The sequence below is a fragment of the Rhineura floridana genome, chromosome 15, assembly GCF_030035675.1.
Source record: "Rhineura floridana isolate rRhiFlo1 chromosome 15, rRhiFlo1.hap2, whole genome shotgun sequence".
Classification (NCBI taxonomy): Eukaryota; Metazoa; Chordata; class Lepidosauria; order Squamata; family Rhineuridae; genus Rhineura; species Rhineura floridana.
In genome coordinates this window covers 31,940,991-31,957,953 of record NC_084494.1, presented here as the reverse complement: position 1 = coordinate 31,957,953, position 16,963 = coordinate 31,940,991, and the positions used below count along the sequence as shown (strand labels likewise).

The 16,963-nt window shown below is 44.9% G+C and overlaps 1 protein-coding gene across 1 annotated transcript; it reads left to right on the top strand.

The window, feature by feature from the left end:
* Positions 1-10,085: 10,085 nt before the first annotated feature.
* On the top strand, positions 10,086-16,293 carry LOC133370206 (carcinoembryonic antigen-related cell adhesion molecule 6-like). Its single transcript, XM_061596097.1, has 3 exons — positions 10,086-10,182; positions 12,624-12,902; positions 14,636-16,293. The coding sequence occupies exons 1-3, from the start codon at positions 10,122-10,124 to the stop codon at positions 14,896-14,898; spliced, it is 603 nt and encodes a 200-aa protein (XP_061452081.1). The 5' UTR covers positions 10,086-10,121; the 3' UTR covers positions 14,899-16,293.
* Positions 16,294-16,963: the final 670 nt, after the last annotated feature.

The following is a 16,963-nucleotide window of genomic DNA, read 5'->3' as shown; positions in this document are numbered from 1 at the left end:
GATCTTGTCATTACATTCTTCCACCCCTTTCATTTCAATGCAAAGCAAGCACAATGCAAGAAGGGGAAGTGTAATCAATTACGTGTCATTTGCGAGCTAAACACAACAACAGGATTGATCAGTGAGTTGCGGGATTGATTTCTGTTAGGGATATGGAACAAACAATTTCTACTCCCGTTTTTCTTTTCGTCTGAATTCTCCAGCATGCCTACTCTCAAATGCCCCTCATTGCAAAGGTCCCTCACTCCCTTGTGATCTGGTACAGTGCTGAGACAAAGAGTATGAGCTGAAAAAGTTCTATCCCCTTTTGCTATGAGTTCATTAAACAGGAGAGAACCTCCATTTTCCCAATCACAGTCCAAACAACATTCTGTAGTTGAGTGGACTGTCCCTATTTCCTCAGCCTCAAATGTTGTTTGTGTAGAAAACCATTTTCATTGAGATTATGATGTGGGGTTAAAGGGTAAAGGATGAAATCTTCTCTCTCTTCTCCCATCACTGCAGTCTAGTGATGGAAGGATCTGTCCACTTCGGTTCTCTCCATCTCTCATTTTTCCCATCTTAAATTCAGTTCTCCGCATTTCCGTAGCACTTTGCAATTTTTTTAAAAAAAAATCCTCATAAAAATTCTCCAGCATTTTAGTGCAACTTTCTCCTAATAAACACATCTTTGTCTGCAGTTTTGACTAATGTACATGTTTTTTCAAGCAATTTCTTCTAATATAATGTATTTTTGTAATTTTCACTCATGTGATCATTTTTATGCACACTTTCCCCTAATGCATGCATTTTGGTAAACACGGTTCAGTTGGTGAACTGCATTGCAAAATTTGAGTAAGTGAGAATTTCAAAGAATTTGTTTTGATTCTTATATTGTTTCAAAAAGTGCAAATTTTGATATATCCGGCTTGAAATGTGAACTGAATCTAAATTCTCGACCATCCCTACTGCGCTTCCAGTCATGATCTCTATCCCTTGCAATTTAAGGTTTGGATGGAGGAAAAGAAATTGAAATAAAATCAATGCTATTTGGAAATGGAAGTGTTAAAGGGATTGAGTTGATTCCTAGAGAGCAGAGATGTGCCACAGAAAAGAATATGGCTAGAGTAAATGGCCACTAGAGGGAGCTGTGCAGGCTGTAACTGGCCAATCCCCCTCAAAACAGCTGTGTGATGGGTCATCTACAGCTAGGGATATATAAAGAGAGCTGGACAGTGAAACATGGGAGGAGGCTGTTTTGATCACATCTGGCAGATGCCCTATAAAAAGTAAGTAAATGAAGTGTGGCTGTTCCACCATAAATGCTTGGTGTGGAAAGAGCCAATGTGAGCTCGAGTAGTCAAGAGAAGTTTCTAATTATCATAATCGTTGTTGTTAGTCAGTCTCTAATTACTTAATTGAAAGTTACAACAGAAAAAGAAATGAATTAACTATAATTACAAAAAATAATATCCCCATAACATTAAACCTTATTTATTTAAGATATTATGAAGAAAGAAGTAAAAAAGTGACTCTCTTTGGTGGTGTGACTTAGAACCCTGACAGTGCTGATTTCAAAACTAAGCGTAAGGAACCTTTTTTAGTCTGTGGGCCACATTCCTCTTCTGGGCAACCTTCCAAGGGCTACTTGCCGGGGGGGGGGGAGAGCGCATAGGCAAAACTGGGAGGAGCAACAAATGTAAATTTGACCTTTGCAGAGTGGTCTCGTTTCTCTACACGTCCCCTCTCTCTTCCATCTGGACAAGCAAATGGCATGATCAGAGTTCAAGGGCGCATTCTGGCCAGGCAAAACCACCCGGGGTGCAAAGCGGGGCGTGTGAGGGGTGTGGCCTCGGGAGAGTTCCGAGGGTCAGACAGAGAGGCCTGGAGGGCTGCATTTGGCCCCTGAGCCTGAGGTAAGCCACCTCTGTTCTAAGCTGTAAGGAGACCCTACACAAGTAGAGCGCGGCATGCTGTGGGACCGGGACCAATGAGTGCATCCCCCCCGCTCTTCAGTGGGGAACAAGGGAAGTGGGGAACACCCAAACTGAGCTTTAGTCGTTTACTGTTTACTATCTCTATGCTCTAAATGGAAATCAGTGACTGGAAAGAACACCAACCATCATTTCATGCTCTAGGCTTGCTGAGTAACAGAGGATGCTCTACTTGGCTTGGTTCATGTTCTACAGTTCTAGTTATCAACTAGTGGCATTAACTGTAACAGCTAGTACTTTACAGTTAACAAATGCAATATGTTACAGGGTACATTCAACAGTTACCTGTGACCACCAAGAATGCCTCTCCATTCTCTGTTACTTTTGCTCTGCTCTTGTAGATTCCATAGAGGCCCATATCGCTGAACGTTACGTTCCTGATGTGAAGGGAGCAATCTGGCCCTGGAGTCTGGCGTCCATCGTAGGCTGCACTAAGATGCAATGCAGCCTTTGGGGGTGGTTGATATTCAAAGATGATAAAATAGTCCTCCTTTTCCCCTTTGTACCACAGACAGGAGATAGTGTCTGCCATAATTCCTCCTGGGATGAAGGTGATGTCCTGTCCTACTAGAGGATACTCTGGGTCCAAAATAAGGTCAATGGTAATGTTCTCAACAGCCTGAGTCAACACGAAGCAGGAACTCAAGATGTGGGCTGGTAGGGGGAGGGGGAGAGACAAACCTTCATTTCAAGGCAATAACTTTTTAAAAAACCAACCCTCTTATGTTGGATCACACCAAGGACCTATGTTGTCCAGCATTCTGATAATGGGTGTCCGCAAGATTTTTTTCCAAATTAAAGACCAAAATGGAAAGCAAGCTAATTTCTCACAAAAAAATAGTATGTATACATTGATCCTCATATCACAGGTTCTGCAAATGCTAGATGCTTGCTCCTTTTTTTAAAATGAAAGCTGGGGACCTGGGGATGATGGTTCATTGTGGGGGGATGACTGCCCCCTTCCCCCCTCCCAGTGGATGCCTATGATTCTGTTCTCCCTAGGACTGAGCCAGAATTTCTCAGAAGACATCTTTTTCTGAGAAAAGTTCTGAAATGTATCTTTTTTTCTAACCCCCCCCCAAGGCAAATTAACAGATTTTTCATGGGGGGTGGGGAGAAAGAAATTATGCTACTTCTGTTGCTAATGATGAGCCCCATTCTGACAGTGGCCAGCCAAATGCATCCGGGAAGCCCATCGGCAAGTCAGGACTGCAAAAACTGCACTTTCCCACTCGTGTTCTCCAGTATACTGCCTCTGTTCCTGGGGACAGCATACAGCCATCCATCATGATTGGCAGCCCCTGGCAATCTTATTCCCCATTAATTTGTCTACTCCCCTTTTTAAAGCCAACCCATTTGACGGCCATCGCTCCATCTTGTGGCAGGGAATTCCAGAGTTTAATTGTGCATTGTGTGTTTCAAAGTGCTTCTTTTTGCCTGTCCTGAATCTCCCACCATTCTGCTTCATGGGGGTGCTATAATCTCTACTGACTGCTGCTGTTCACCAGCTGACCTGGGCCGGCACCTCCCCCCCCCCGAGAGGCCATAAGAACCAACTGCCTTGTGAGGTAGTGTCAGCTGCCTCCCCACCAAATATTTCCTGTAACGCTGGGAGTGGCAAGAAGCTGGCAAATTCCAGCATGGCCCCTGAAGGCTAAGGACCTACTTTGTAAGGCCAGCAACCCCAGTTGCCTGTCCCAGGAAGGTTAGGACTGCAGATCCCTGCTGAGGCCCATTTTCAGCTGTGAGCAGCCCACATCTGCAGGCCCATCTGCGTTGGAAGTGGTGCTGTCATCTGAACTAACCTCCAATCCCGAGAAAAGGGGTGAAAGGCAAATTTTGTATGATCTTCATATTTTTGAAAGAACTATCATTGTTCCACCACCCTCTCAGCATTTGGGGGGGAGGGGTGTGTTGCTTGTTCTGAGGCAGCCGTAGAACTCATGCTAGCTCCACAGCTTCGTTTTGGATCCCTGCACCTCCGGGTGTTCTCTCCACAGAATCCCCATCTCTCACCTACTAGAAGCAGCATCTGCCAGGGTTTTCCACACCCATGGGGGGTCCCAGTTGCTAGGCAGTGTCTGCATGATGTTCCTGCCCCTCTTGGAGATGGGAAGAGTGGAGACATCTTGGGAGGGTTATCTTTGTGCCTGGCTGGAATCCTGGGCTCCTCTCGTACTCTTTGCTGCCAGTGTCTGGGACCCCCAGCGGAGCCCACCCACTCCTCACCCACCCACTCCAGGCTCTCCTCCTCCTAGGCTTAGGATGCCTCACTGCCAGCTGCCTTCATGTACCCCCACCCTCACCAGTATGAGCTCCTGGGTAACAGGAAGAGGTCATAAAGCAAAGGACTGAGCCATAGTGAGTGGGGTGTGGGGGTGGTCCTGTTTGGGGAGATTCCCTTGAAGACAGATTGTAGATTTGTCCATTAGCCCAGAAGTTTCACCATTTTGTGGGTGGGGGTGGGCTACTGGGGTTTAGCCTCCTCAGGGAAATTCCAGGCACCATCCCTGAATTTTCAGCTTTCATTTCTTCAAAAATTAGTCTCTAGTTCCTTTTGCTTGCAGCGTTATATGGAAAAGCATGCAGTGCAGGCAGAGCGCTATCCAATTGTTTCTTTTAGTGATGCTGAATGCATCACTTGGCGTTGCATTGTCCCACATGGAACCATAGTGCACGGGAAGAGGAGTTTCTGATAACAGTCCTCACCCTCATAAAGCTGTTGTTTTGCACAAGAGAGAAGCTTCTGTTGACACATCACTCTGAAAATTCTCTCATTCGAGGTAGCCAATGTGGTGCCCTCCAGATGTTGTTGGACTACAACTCCCAACCTCTCTGACCACTGATCATGCAGGTTGGGGAAGACGTAAGTTGGAGTTCAACATCATCTAGAAGGTAGAACTGCAAGTCCTACTTCTCAAAGATTGGCATCTATATTCCAAGGAACAGCTTGAAAGCAGAGGAACAGATTATTTTTCCCCACACAGCTGGACAGGTGTGGAAGGTGAGGTGAGACTGTCCTGACGGAGGCTATATGAAGCTTTTCTGCTTCCACTGAGTATGAGGGGGGAGGTTAGGAAAGAAGACAAACTGGAGGATAATCTTCCTTGCTGGGATCAAATGAACTAACTAATTACCTACTTGCTTGTCACAATCATTGGCAGAGCATCTGACATGAGTTCATGGCAAGGGTGAGCAGAAGATCTCTGGAAGATTTGCTGTAAGTGTGCCAGGGTTACTAACTCCCAGTAGTTGAACAATAGCAACTGAACTTGAAAATAATAATAATAATAATAATAATAATAATAATAAATCTTGGGCAAAGCTGACCTTTTGCTAATTGCTTTTGTCTCAGTCTTTGTTCCTCACTTGTAAAATAGGAGTATTAATTGGTTGTCTTTGACCCAGTCTTTGTGCAGCTCTTTTGGCTGGTTATAGAATCCTTGATCTGTAGTAATTGAGATGTAGATTTTCCCTTTGTATATGCAAGTTTTCCCTGTATATGGGTCTTGAGGTGCAGGAAGTAATTAGCTCTGCCGTTTGAGCCACCATTCTGCATCTGGCTTCAGGAGGCGCCAGGTTGGGGAAAGCTTAAGTAACTTATTAGTGACCTCTTCAAAAATATTAAACATTGCATTGTATAGCATAAAACTGTGTCCTTCAAACTTGGGTCCCTGGGTGTTGTTGGACTAAAGATCTGATCATTCCCAGTCAGCTTAGCCAATAAGTAGGGGTGATGGGAGTTGTCCAACATCTGAGGACCCAAAGACTGAAGAACGCTGACATATAATATTATACTAGGTATTTGAACATAGAGAGGGCCATCTATTTCTAGCTAAGGAGTACAGATACAGTCAGAAATTAGCACCGGATGCTTTTATTTCATTAGCAATTATAGTTCTCTGGCTTGCCACATAAGGCACACAAAGAATCAAAGATCCCACCTGCTAGTCCTTGGAACTTCAAGCAGCTTGTTAAGTAGCCCATGTCTGGGTTGGCAGGTCAAATGTTATTTGGTCTGGTCTGGATTTAAGTGCTGCACTGTTGGTCAATTTGCTCACCATAGCCGCTTGGAGGTCTTGGAATGGACTGGATGTGCAGTTCACCTACAAGAAGCTAGCAGCATGCCCGATGCTGTCATTGATTAGCCTCTGCCGACTCCACAACCTACGGAAAGAAAGGGATCTCAGAGAGAGACATTGGACTTGTATCTGTCACAGCATTTGCCCTTTCCAGCCTCCTCCCCCCAACATCCCTTCCTGTCCTCCCATCCATTACTGAGACCATTGCTTCAGGGAGATGATTTCAAGGACGTTGTGCAGTTTTCAAGGCCTGCTGGTGCAGCATAAGAAGAGGAAATGTTTTCCAGTCCACGCTGTGCTGTTTTTTCCCTCCCTGGGATTCTGTAAACCCAGTATAACTGGGTATGTCATAGGTGTAGGTAAATCTATCTCATATTTTGCCACAAATGTGCCTCAGAGCAGATGACAATAATAAAACACAGTAAAATACACTAAAACAATTGGTACCCTTCAATAACAAGATAAAATAGTAAGCTGAGAAATAAAAAGAGAATATAGATAAAACACCATTAAATGACCTCTTTTACCAAGAAACATCTGAGACAACAGAGTGAAACTCTTCAGGAGTCTAAATGATAACAGAGCAGGACTGGTGGGTATTGACCTGAGGTATACTCTGTTTCTCTCAGAAGGGTCTCTATTCTCTATCTAACCATTTGTCTCCAGGAGGTCCTTCCTATCTAATATTCGAAGGGGGGCACCTTCACTGGGTGGTTCTACATCTATAGATTTGACTATTCCTATTCCGCCTTTTCTTTTGTCTACAAGTCTAGGTAGCGACACTTTAAAATGAGGAGGCTGGTTTGCAACTGTACTTCCTGTATTTTGTTGGTTGCACCTCTGTATTAAGCTTACCTTGTTCTGCAACTTTTCTAGGTTATTCATAATCTTGTATTGTTCCTTATCGGGGAATTTATGAAAAGCGATTATCAGATCCTCTTTTACTGGCTCAGTCCAACCCTGGTGGTCTGAGACTAAGACCTTGTGGGCTGGCTTACTCAGGTCTGGTGTCCCTTGCATAAGAACCTCGAGATTGTCTTCCATTGCTGATATGTCTCCAATCAGGATAATAATTGAACCATCCCCCCGAGTTGGGTCCACACAACCATTCAGATTTGTAGGGATCCTAGTTGAAGGAGGCAAAAAAATTTTCCTCCCTGTATCCTCCTCTTTAAAGTGCAGCAGGGATCTTACTCTTATAACTTTAAAATGCCTATAGGGGCACACCCCTGTCTGTGTTAGCAGTTCTTTCTTTCTCAAAACCACTGCTGGGATTCGGGAGCTGAAAATTCCTCCAATTTTCCTAGTGTGTCCATTATTAAAAAGACTCCTCATTGATTTTAAATCTATAATACCTGAAGGTAATCCCAGTAATGGTGTCAAATGTCTTTTAGCCCCCAAAAATGAACCTCAACTGGGCGGAGGTCCCTTATATGGAAATAAGTGGATGATAACTTTGCATGGTCTCAATATCAAGCTGGTTGAAGAAAGAGTTCTTATTTCTTTGCCCTTTAACGGGTTGATATAAGATACACAGATTCCCCCTGCCATTCCTGAGGGTGAGTATTGAACAGTGCAGGAGTACCTAATAAAGAGGCAGTCCAGCTTCTCTGTAATATTATCCGGTCATTTGTAGATGGATTGGACTGTCCGGCTGATCAATAGTGATTGATCCACCAGCAGATCTACTTTTCCAGGTGTCAGTTTCTGTTTCTGTTCAATCAAAAAAAGGAGAAACACACTGCTTGTCTTTCTATCCTTCACCTCAGGTTTATGGTCAATCACTTCTGCACACAGAGGGTCAAAACGGTCCCAAACTGAGGTTGTAAATTTCTCAAGGCTAAAGTCAGCCATTTCCATCAGCCGAAAACAGTTATCCATCCTACTTTATTTGGTGCTTGGGGGCATCAAATTATTGCCCTTGTAAGATCTTTTAAGTCTTCCCATCTCTGTCGGTATGAGAGTCAGTTAGACACAGTTCCTGGATATTGTTTTATTCAGGTTGAGCTGGAGATTGTAGTTAGAAAGATTAGGAAAAGGGGGAGTTTGAGCAGTATTTCTGGTGCCAACTTCCTCCTCATTCAGTCAGAGTCATGCTCAGAGCCTGCGGCATCATTGGAGTTGTTGCATGCTGGTGGCAGAGAAGAGAAAGAGAATCCAGTGCTTCAGCTCTGCAGTGACGTGCCAGACAGCCAAGGTGACCCCCCAAAAGATGGACTGGGTATGTGGCACCCGTGGGTGGAAGAGCTCTTGGCTGATGCTACTCTGGGCAGGTGAGAGACTGGGACCCCGGAGTGGGGAAGGGGTTACATGGGGAGCAAAAACCTCCAGGGAGCATGGAAGAGGGATGAGACCATCTCTGATGTGTGCCTGGATGTAACAGCTTCTCCTTGGGAATTCTGACTCCACTAGTGTGTTTGGTGCTTTACTTCATGCTATTGGTACATTAATAACACTGGACTGTGAGGCTGCCTTATACTGAGTCAGACCATTGGTCTACCTTGCCCAGTATTTTATTTATTTATTTTTATCTGTTATTACATTTATATCCCACTTTTCCTCCAAGGAGAGCATGGTGGAGTACATGGTTCTCCTCCCTCTCCATTTTATCCTCACAACAACCCTGTGAGGTAGGTTAGGCTGAGAGATTGTGACTGGCCCAGGGTCACCCAGCGAGCTTCATGGCTGTGTGGGGATTCAAACCCTACTCTCCCAGGTCCTAGTCTGACACCCTAACCACTACACCACACTGTGTCCTCTGACTGGCAGTGGCTCTCCAGCAGAGTTCCTTTGCATCACCTCGCACCTGACTACTTACCAGGGATTGAATGTTGGACCTTCTCCATGCAAAGCATGTGCTCTACCACTGGACTATGGCCTAAACCCTTCATGTTGGGGTGTATCCAATGCTAGTCCTACTCAGAGTAGATACATTCAAGTTGATAGACATGAATAACTTTGGTCCATTAATTTCAATGGGTTTAATCTGAATAGAACTTGGTTGGCTACAACTGGTTGTTATAATAGGTTGTAATGTAATATTCAGTCCTCGCAGCATCTGTTTTATGCAGCAGTTATGTTGGAGCCGTTCTGTTGCATCCTGACAACTCCACATTTCACTTGCTTTCGGGAGGCTCATCTATAGCACTACACATTTCATGGGCCGATTGGAAAATCTTTTTTGAAGCACATCATGCAGATCTGGTGCTTCATTCATACAAGGATTATGTCACATGAGGATGACCACCACCCCATCACTTATGGCCACATCCGCACCATACATTTAAAACACTCTAATACCACCATAAATAGTCCTGGCTTCCCCCAAAGCATCCTGGGAACTGTAGTTTGTGAAGGGTGCTGAGAGGTGTTAGCAGAACCCCTATTTCCCTCACAGACAGACAATGCCAAATGTGGTTTAACCATCAATCCCTTTTCCCAAGGAACACTGGGAATAGTAGCTCTGTGAGGGGAATGGGAGGGGCTCCTAACTATTCTCAGCACCTTCACAAACTACAGCTCCCAGGATGCTTTGGGGGAAGCCAGGACTGTTCAAGGTAGTATAAGAGTGTTTTAAATGTATAGTGCTGATGTGGCCTCAAACTCAGTTTGCTTTCGTTGGTCTAAAAAACCACCTGGCAGTATAAACAGGACTGTTGGCAACTCCATTGCTATTGCATAGAAATGGACCTTTTCCTTGAAGGTATCGTCCCTTTTTTTCTTTCTTTCTTCTCTCTCTCGTACCACAGCCTCAGTCTTCAGCTCTCGCTTCCTCTTGGCTGGAGCCCAGGGCAACTCCCCAGCCGGAATACTCATCACCGTTAAACCAGAAATGCCAATGGAAGGACAGAGTGTCACCTTAACACCAGAAGGTGTTGATCTGAAGAGATTTGCTGCCTGCAGCTGGTACCGAGGGACAACTGAAGGACAAAACAAGATTTTTACCTATTACCTAGTTCCAAATCCTGGGCAGGTAAATGGACCTGCCTTCACTGGGCGAGAGACTGGGGCCCCAGACTGCTCCCTTCGCATCACAAATTCAAGGGCAAGTGACTCTGCAATCTATATGCTGAGAGTGGAGGGACCTACAGGGTTCGAAACGGGGGATGCAAGCCTTACGGTCTCCGGTATGATTTTCCCCTCATTTCTCATCTTTAAAGATCCCCGTAATGCCTTTAGAAGGTTCATCCCTTTTATCTATCCAAAGTTATGTCCTCTGTTCATTCTCTGACCAGATTTGTGAGCGTTCTACTGCTTAACAGTTTGTCCCGTCCAGAGCCGAAAGAATGAGGCTGGAGTGTGTGTGCAAGTAAATCTCGTTTTATTAGAGTAATGGATACATCAAAGGCATTGCGCTTCATAGGAAACCCTACGCTAACTCACTAGAGTCTCTAACTATACTCTAGACATGCTCTGCAGCGTGTGAAGGAAGTTGACTCAACGACCCCCCACTGGAAGCGGCAGGCTTATATAGGAAATGTTTTTGAACGTAATCTCTGACTCCTTCGTAATTCCTGTCTTTGCCCTTTCCGTTTCTCGCGGCGACGGGAACGAGGAGACAGGGGACGCGCATCCAACAGCTCATCTGAAGACACCTGCTCCCGAGCAACAGGCTCAAGGTCAGGGGGCGGTGCCACACTGGAATCCTCCTGGGAACTGCTTGGTAAAGAAGGAGCTGGCACTGACTCTGAAGCTTCCCCCCACAGTCCTCTGCATCAACTGGGGGCGGTGCGCTCGGCTCCTCGGAAAGGGCATTACTCGTGGGAACTGGCTGGAGAGCAGGCTGCCCCCCTCCCGCACGATCCTGCTCAGACACAACAGTCCCCAACTCTGCTTCTTCTGGCTGCGGAGGTGCCTGAAACTCATGCCTCCCCCCTTCCTGTCCCTTCTGAGTTGGCTGCAGCACAACACAGTTCTAGTATTTAACTCTTCAAAGGTTGTGTTTCTTTATAGGCTGTTTTTTCAGGATCACACAAATAATTATAGGGTGACTGCAACCATGAAAAATCTACCCTCAGTCAAGGAAAGGCTTGAGTGAGCAGACTTTTGGGGGCTCTTCCAGATGAGGCTTTTGTTGTGCACTCACCCTCTCATTCACTGAATTTTCCAGAGGGACCTATTCTTAAATTGCTCCTGTTCTTAAAACAAGCTATCATTCTTTAAATGAAGGTTCTCATTGTCTGCCATATCACAAATTAAAAAGAAGACAGTTTTCCCAAAATATCCTGGGGGTGGTGGTGGAGCGAAGCTCAGCTCTGGGGGGAGCAGTTGCCCCATTCCCCACCCCACCCCCGGCTACAGGGTTGTCCTCCTGTCTTCTTTTGCATCAGGGACATATAATAAAGTTCCCTAATTGTGTGTATATGCGCTAATCCCTGGTACACATGCATCCTACACTTATTTGTTTTGTTGAATTATCAATACATACTTTTTATTCCACTTAACATTTTTTTTAAAAAAAGCCTCTAAGCAGTTTGCAAGAAAGAATGCAATCATAAAACACAAAACCTAAACTGTAACAGCTAGGGAGTCTCAAACTACAGCAGGGGCCGGCAGTCTTTTTGGACCACAGGGCACATTTCAAATGTTGGGAGAATGCTGGGGGACACCAGTCCAAGCTGCCATGGGGTATGGCATAAGACAGAATTAACCAAGTTGTAATATAATATTGCAGTACGTTGGTCCTCGCAACATCTTGAAGTTAGAGAGACCCAACAGTAAGTGGAACCAGAGCCACTGACCCTAATTTTATTTTTGCCCCATCCTCCCCATCCTCCTCCTCCCTGCTGAATTTTACAAGTGGGGAAATGCTGAGATGAGTAAGGAGGAAATGGACAGGCAGGGATATTGTCTGGGTTTGTTGTTGTAAGTAAGAAGCAACAGAGCAGCACCTTCAAAAGCTCCTTGAAAGTTCGGACTAAAACCTGTTCTGGATTCACTGTCCCAATGATATCAGAGCCACCAGACTGAGCTTGGTGGGGCAATGCCCTACTTGCCTACATTGACGAGCCTCCACTGACCCCACCTATAATGAGGGATGGGGAAACCATTTGGTTCAGTTTGCATTTGAATACAAATCTACCTAATTTGCAGTTCCTGATACAACATGCAAAATGAAATGTAGTTACCCTTCCAAATGTGCAGTTTTCTGAATTTTGTGATGGAATTCTCCAACCAAATAAATGTCTACAAAATGTGTACATTAGGGGACATGGTTTGTAAAAATATTATATTAGGCAAAATTGCATACCCAAAGTGGATATTGTTTAGGAGACACATTCTCTGAAATGTTGATGAGGTTTTTGGGAGGACTTTTTTTTTTTAAAAAAAATCAGACATAGAAATATTATTATTATTGTTGTTGTTGTTATTTTTAAACTTAATCTTTGCTTCCACATCATTTGGCCTCCACAAAGCTGTTAATTTAGGTGGTGGTAACTGACAAAGGGGAGACATGAAAGAGTTATCTCTAAGCGTAACCGGCACCCCACCCCAAGCATACACAGACACTCTGTCACACACAAGCACCACCCCACTAGTGATCATTTTCTGTCTCTTCCACCCACAGAGGTTCTGTCCAAGCCCAGCTTGTCTGTCTCTCCATACCCTTTCCTATTGGAGTTTGACTCTCTCCACTTAACTTGCAACACCTCCTCTAAACTCGCCAAGGTCGTCTGGTTCTGGAACAGAGAGCCTCTCAGGAGTAACCCTCAGATCCAGTTGTCTGACAATAATCGGACTTTCGCCATCCAACGCATTGTCCGCAGTGATGCTGGGATCTATCAGTGTGAAGTGTCCAAGGCAGCCTTCATCGAAATGAGTGATGTTACATACATTGAAGTGATCTGTGAGTATGTGGCTCCTATTGCCATCAGCTTCTGCTGTTCTGGCTTTTGCCTTCTTCCCTCAACACTTTTATCCTTCCTGTCCCATCCCATGTTTCTCGCCTGCTGCTTTGTGGAAAGTGCTGTCTTTTTTTTTTTATCTCTCAGAGTTGGGTCTGGAAAGAGAAAACTGGAACGGGCCCTCCTATCATCACTGGGATGGGCAAGAAATTGGATTCAGTTCTCATTTCAAGCCAACTCTATCAAATTCTCACTTTCCAAAACAACGTGAAAACTCTAACACAGGCATCCTTCAAAATTTGCACTTCTTTGAATTTTGTAATGCAGTTTGCCAACCAACCAATGTTTACAAAAATGCATGTGTTAGGGAAAAGTGTAGATTAAAATGAATCATACAGAGAAAATTACAAAAATGCATTATATTTATTTATTTATTTATTGCATTTATATACCACCCCATAGCCGAAGCTCTCTGGGCAGTTTACAGCAATTAATTATATGACAAGAAATAGCTTGCAAAAATGTGTACATTAGTCAAAAATGCCTGCAAAAGTGCATTTATTAGGAGAAATTTGCACTAAAATGCTGAAGAATTTTCATGAGGGTTTTTAAAAATTCACAAATTGTGGAAATGTGGAGAACTGAATTTTCAGATTGGAAAAATGAAAAACTGAGAGAACTAAAATTGACAGGTTTTCCCATCCCTGTACCATCATAAGAACTTAGATGAGAACTAGTCCAGCATGCTAATCCCCATCGTGCATAGGTTGCTAATGTGGTGCTCTCCAGATTTAATAGACTACCATTCCCATGTCCCTTGACCACTGGGTATGGTTGGTGGGGATGATGGGAGTTGTAGGCTAAAGCAAGCCAGATCAGTTTCTTCCACCTAAGATACTGGCCAGGAAGAAACAGAGGGATAAAGGTGTGGGATGTCCCATGACAGCCAGTGTGGTATAGGGGTTAGAGTGTTTAACCAGGGCCTTGGAAACTAGGAATTAAATCCATAGCCATGAAGTTCACTGGGTGACCTTGGGCCAGTCAATCCATCTGAGAGGGTTGTCGTAAGGATAAAATAAGGATGGAGGAACCATGTACACCAGTTCAAGCTCCTTGAAGGAAAATGGGATAGAAATATAATAATAAATAAATAATGGTCTCTCCCCCCCCCCCAATCTTCTGTCCACCTGCCTTGCATGTTACTCTGCAGTATTGGACTTGGACCTATTTTTATATAATTTTCAGAGTTCATCCAGACATACAAAGCTGCCTTGTACTGAATCAGACCATTGATCCACCTAGCTTAGCATTGCCTGCACTGACTGGCAGCGGCTCTCCTGGATTTCAGACAGGGCATTTTCCCAGCCTACCAGGAGAGGCCAGGGATTGAACCCAGGGCATTCTGCATGCACAGCAGATGCTCTACAAGAGTTTAGGAAGCTGCCTTTGACCAAATCAGGCCCCTGGTCTATCTAGCCCAGTAATGTCTACACTGGCTGGCAGTGGCTCTCCAGGACTTCAGACTAGGTTCTCTCCCAGCCCTACCTAGAGATGCTGGTGATTGAATCTGGGGCCCTTGTGTATGCAAGGCAGGTGCTCTACCACTAAGCTACACCCTTTCCCTGAAATCTTTCCTCTTCATCTTTCTCCGGTGCAGGGGGTCTTTCAAGTGCTTGAGGGAGGGTGAGGGTGTTCTAACAATTTGCAGCTGACGTGCATCATGTCTTTGCACCAGATGGTCCCGACACCCCTGTGATCCAGACGGATGAAACGTCCTACGCTGAGCATTCCAAACTTTCCCTCTCCTGCAAAGCGGTTGCATTTCCCGTGGAGTATTCTTGGTTTCACAATGGGAAGGAGCTCAGCAAAGGATCTGTGCTGCGCATCTGCAATGTTACTGTGCTGGATTCCGGGACTTATACCTGCCAGGCATTGAATGGCCTTAGTCACCGCATGGCAAATGCCACCCTAGAGGTTGAGGTGGTGGCAAGTGAATAACCTCAATGTGGCCCAGCCTCACCATCTGTTGCCATCGACCCAGTCCCATTTCTGACCCCAATATCCTTCTGCCCACCCACCAAAGGGTTTCGCTTTCTTTTGATCATTACACAGCCGGCATCGCTTTCCATTCTGTCTCAAGCTTCTCCCTTGACCAGGAATGGCAGATAAAATCGCTTCGATGCAAACATGAATGAATTTACTTAGGAACTTCCAAATATTGGATGAAGCCAGTCTTACGCAGAGAAGACCCACTGAAATCAATGGGCAAATCAAGGAACCCTGTTGATTTCAACAGGATGGCTCTGGATATGACTGAAGTGGAGTATCACCCATTCTCTTCCCTTCTTCCCTTCCCTCTCTCAATGGACTTTCCACTCAAGTACAGAAAGAGTTTCTTGGGAGTATAATAGAATGTTCCCTTTGTCTGTGAAATGTGCTGTGTACACACCATACCTTCAAAGCAGATTCTTTCCCCCAAAGAATACTGGAAACTGGAGTTTGTTAAAGCGTGCTGGGAATTGTAGCTCTGTGAGGAGGAAACAGGAGAGTCAGTGTGGTGTAGCGGCTAGAGTGTTGGACTATGACCTGGGAGACCAGGATTCGAATCCCCAGACAGCCATGAAGCTCACTGGGTGACCTTGGGCCAGTCACTGCCTCTTAGCCCCAGAGGAAGACGATGGTAAACCACCTCTGAATACCGCTTACCATGAAAACCCCATTCATAGGGTCGTCATAAGTCAGGATTGACTTGAAGGCAGTCAATTTCCTTCCGAGGAAGAAACTACAGTTCCCAGGATTTTTTTTTTAAGGGGAGTGTACTTTAAAGGTATGGTGTGTATGTATCCCTGGTCTTAAAGAGCTAGCAAAACGCTGCTGTTTATGCAAGAACATTTATATTGCATATCTCAGATTGTCCCTTTTTATCTGGCAAAAGATTAGCTCCCCCCATTCCCCAAAAAGCGTTCTGCAACCAGTTTTCCTTGACCTCTGCCTGAGTTCAACCTGGATTTATCTTACGTTATTTTTATTAGCAAATAAAAATATTCAACATGGCCACAGCAGTTGATTGAAAGGACAGCAGGTTACCAAATTAGTTATCAGGGAGAGGAGGCAGGAAGGACTTGTAAACTGTGAGATCAGAAGGGAATGAAATGCAGAAAAGTGCAGATGGCAATTTCCCCATTTCCTGTCTTTTAGAGATTCCCTTTGCACCTTTAGAAGTTTTAGCAGCACCCAGAGCTGTGTCCTTCCTTCAGTCTTGGACCAGATTTCTGAGCACAGTATTCCTATCTTGCTTCATGGATTTTGCCATAAGAATGAGCAGCATTTCTCTAACTGTATGCTGTGTTGCCGTATTTTAGGAACTGCTTTCAATAAGTACATATACTGAAGCCTGGCAATGTTAATGATGCCTTTGTAATCTACATCTCTGATTAAATAAACATTTGTTGTCATTCAGAATTGAAGTGTCCATTGTTGATCCTACAGATCAAAAGAAACAAATTGATGTAGAACTTGGAGGAAGCATCCAGAACTCTGGGGATGATATCGCAAATGGATCTTCAGCAACTGGGGTTTTTTAACAGCAGATTTCCCCACAGAAAGGGTACATCTGGATAAAACTGGGGGAGGGGATACAAGATGGCATTTTATGCCAATAACGTTGGGTTGTATCAAATGCTAGTCCTACTCTGAGTAAACCCATTGGGCCTGCTGTTGATGTACCAGTCCCCCTGCTGCCCAAGAGCATGCCTGACTGAGGTCGTGCAGGTGGTCTCAAAGGTAGTGTTGGAGAATCCCAGGATGATGGTTCTGGGAGACTTCAAAATCCCCACCAAGGCTACTCTAACTGGGCCAGCTTGGGACTTCATAGCCTTGATGACAGCCATGGGGCTGGCCCACATTGTCCTCACTCCAACACACAGAGCAAGGCATATGGTCTTTACCTCAGGATGTGGGGGGTGACCCAGATATTGGGGTGTCTGTGTGTTTGTGTTGAATGAACCACATTGCCATGGTCACACCATTATCTAGTGAAGTTAGATCTTACAGCACCAATACT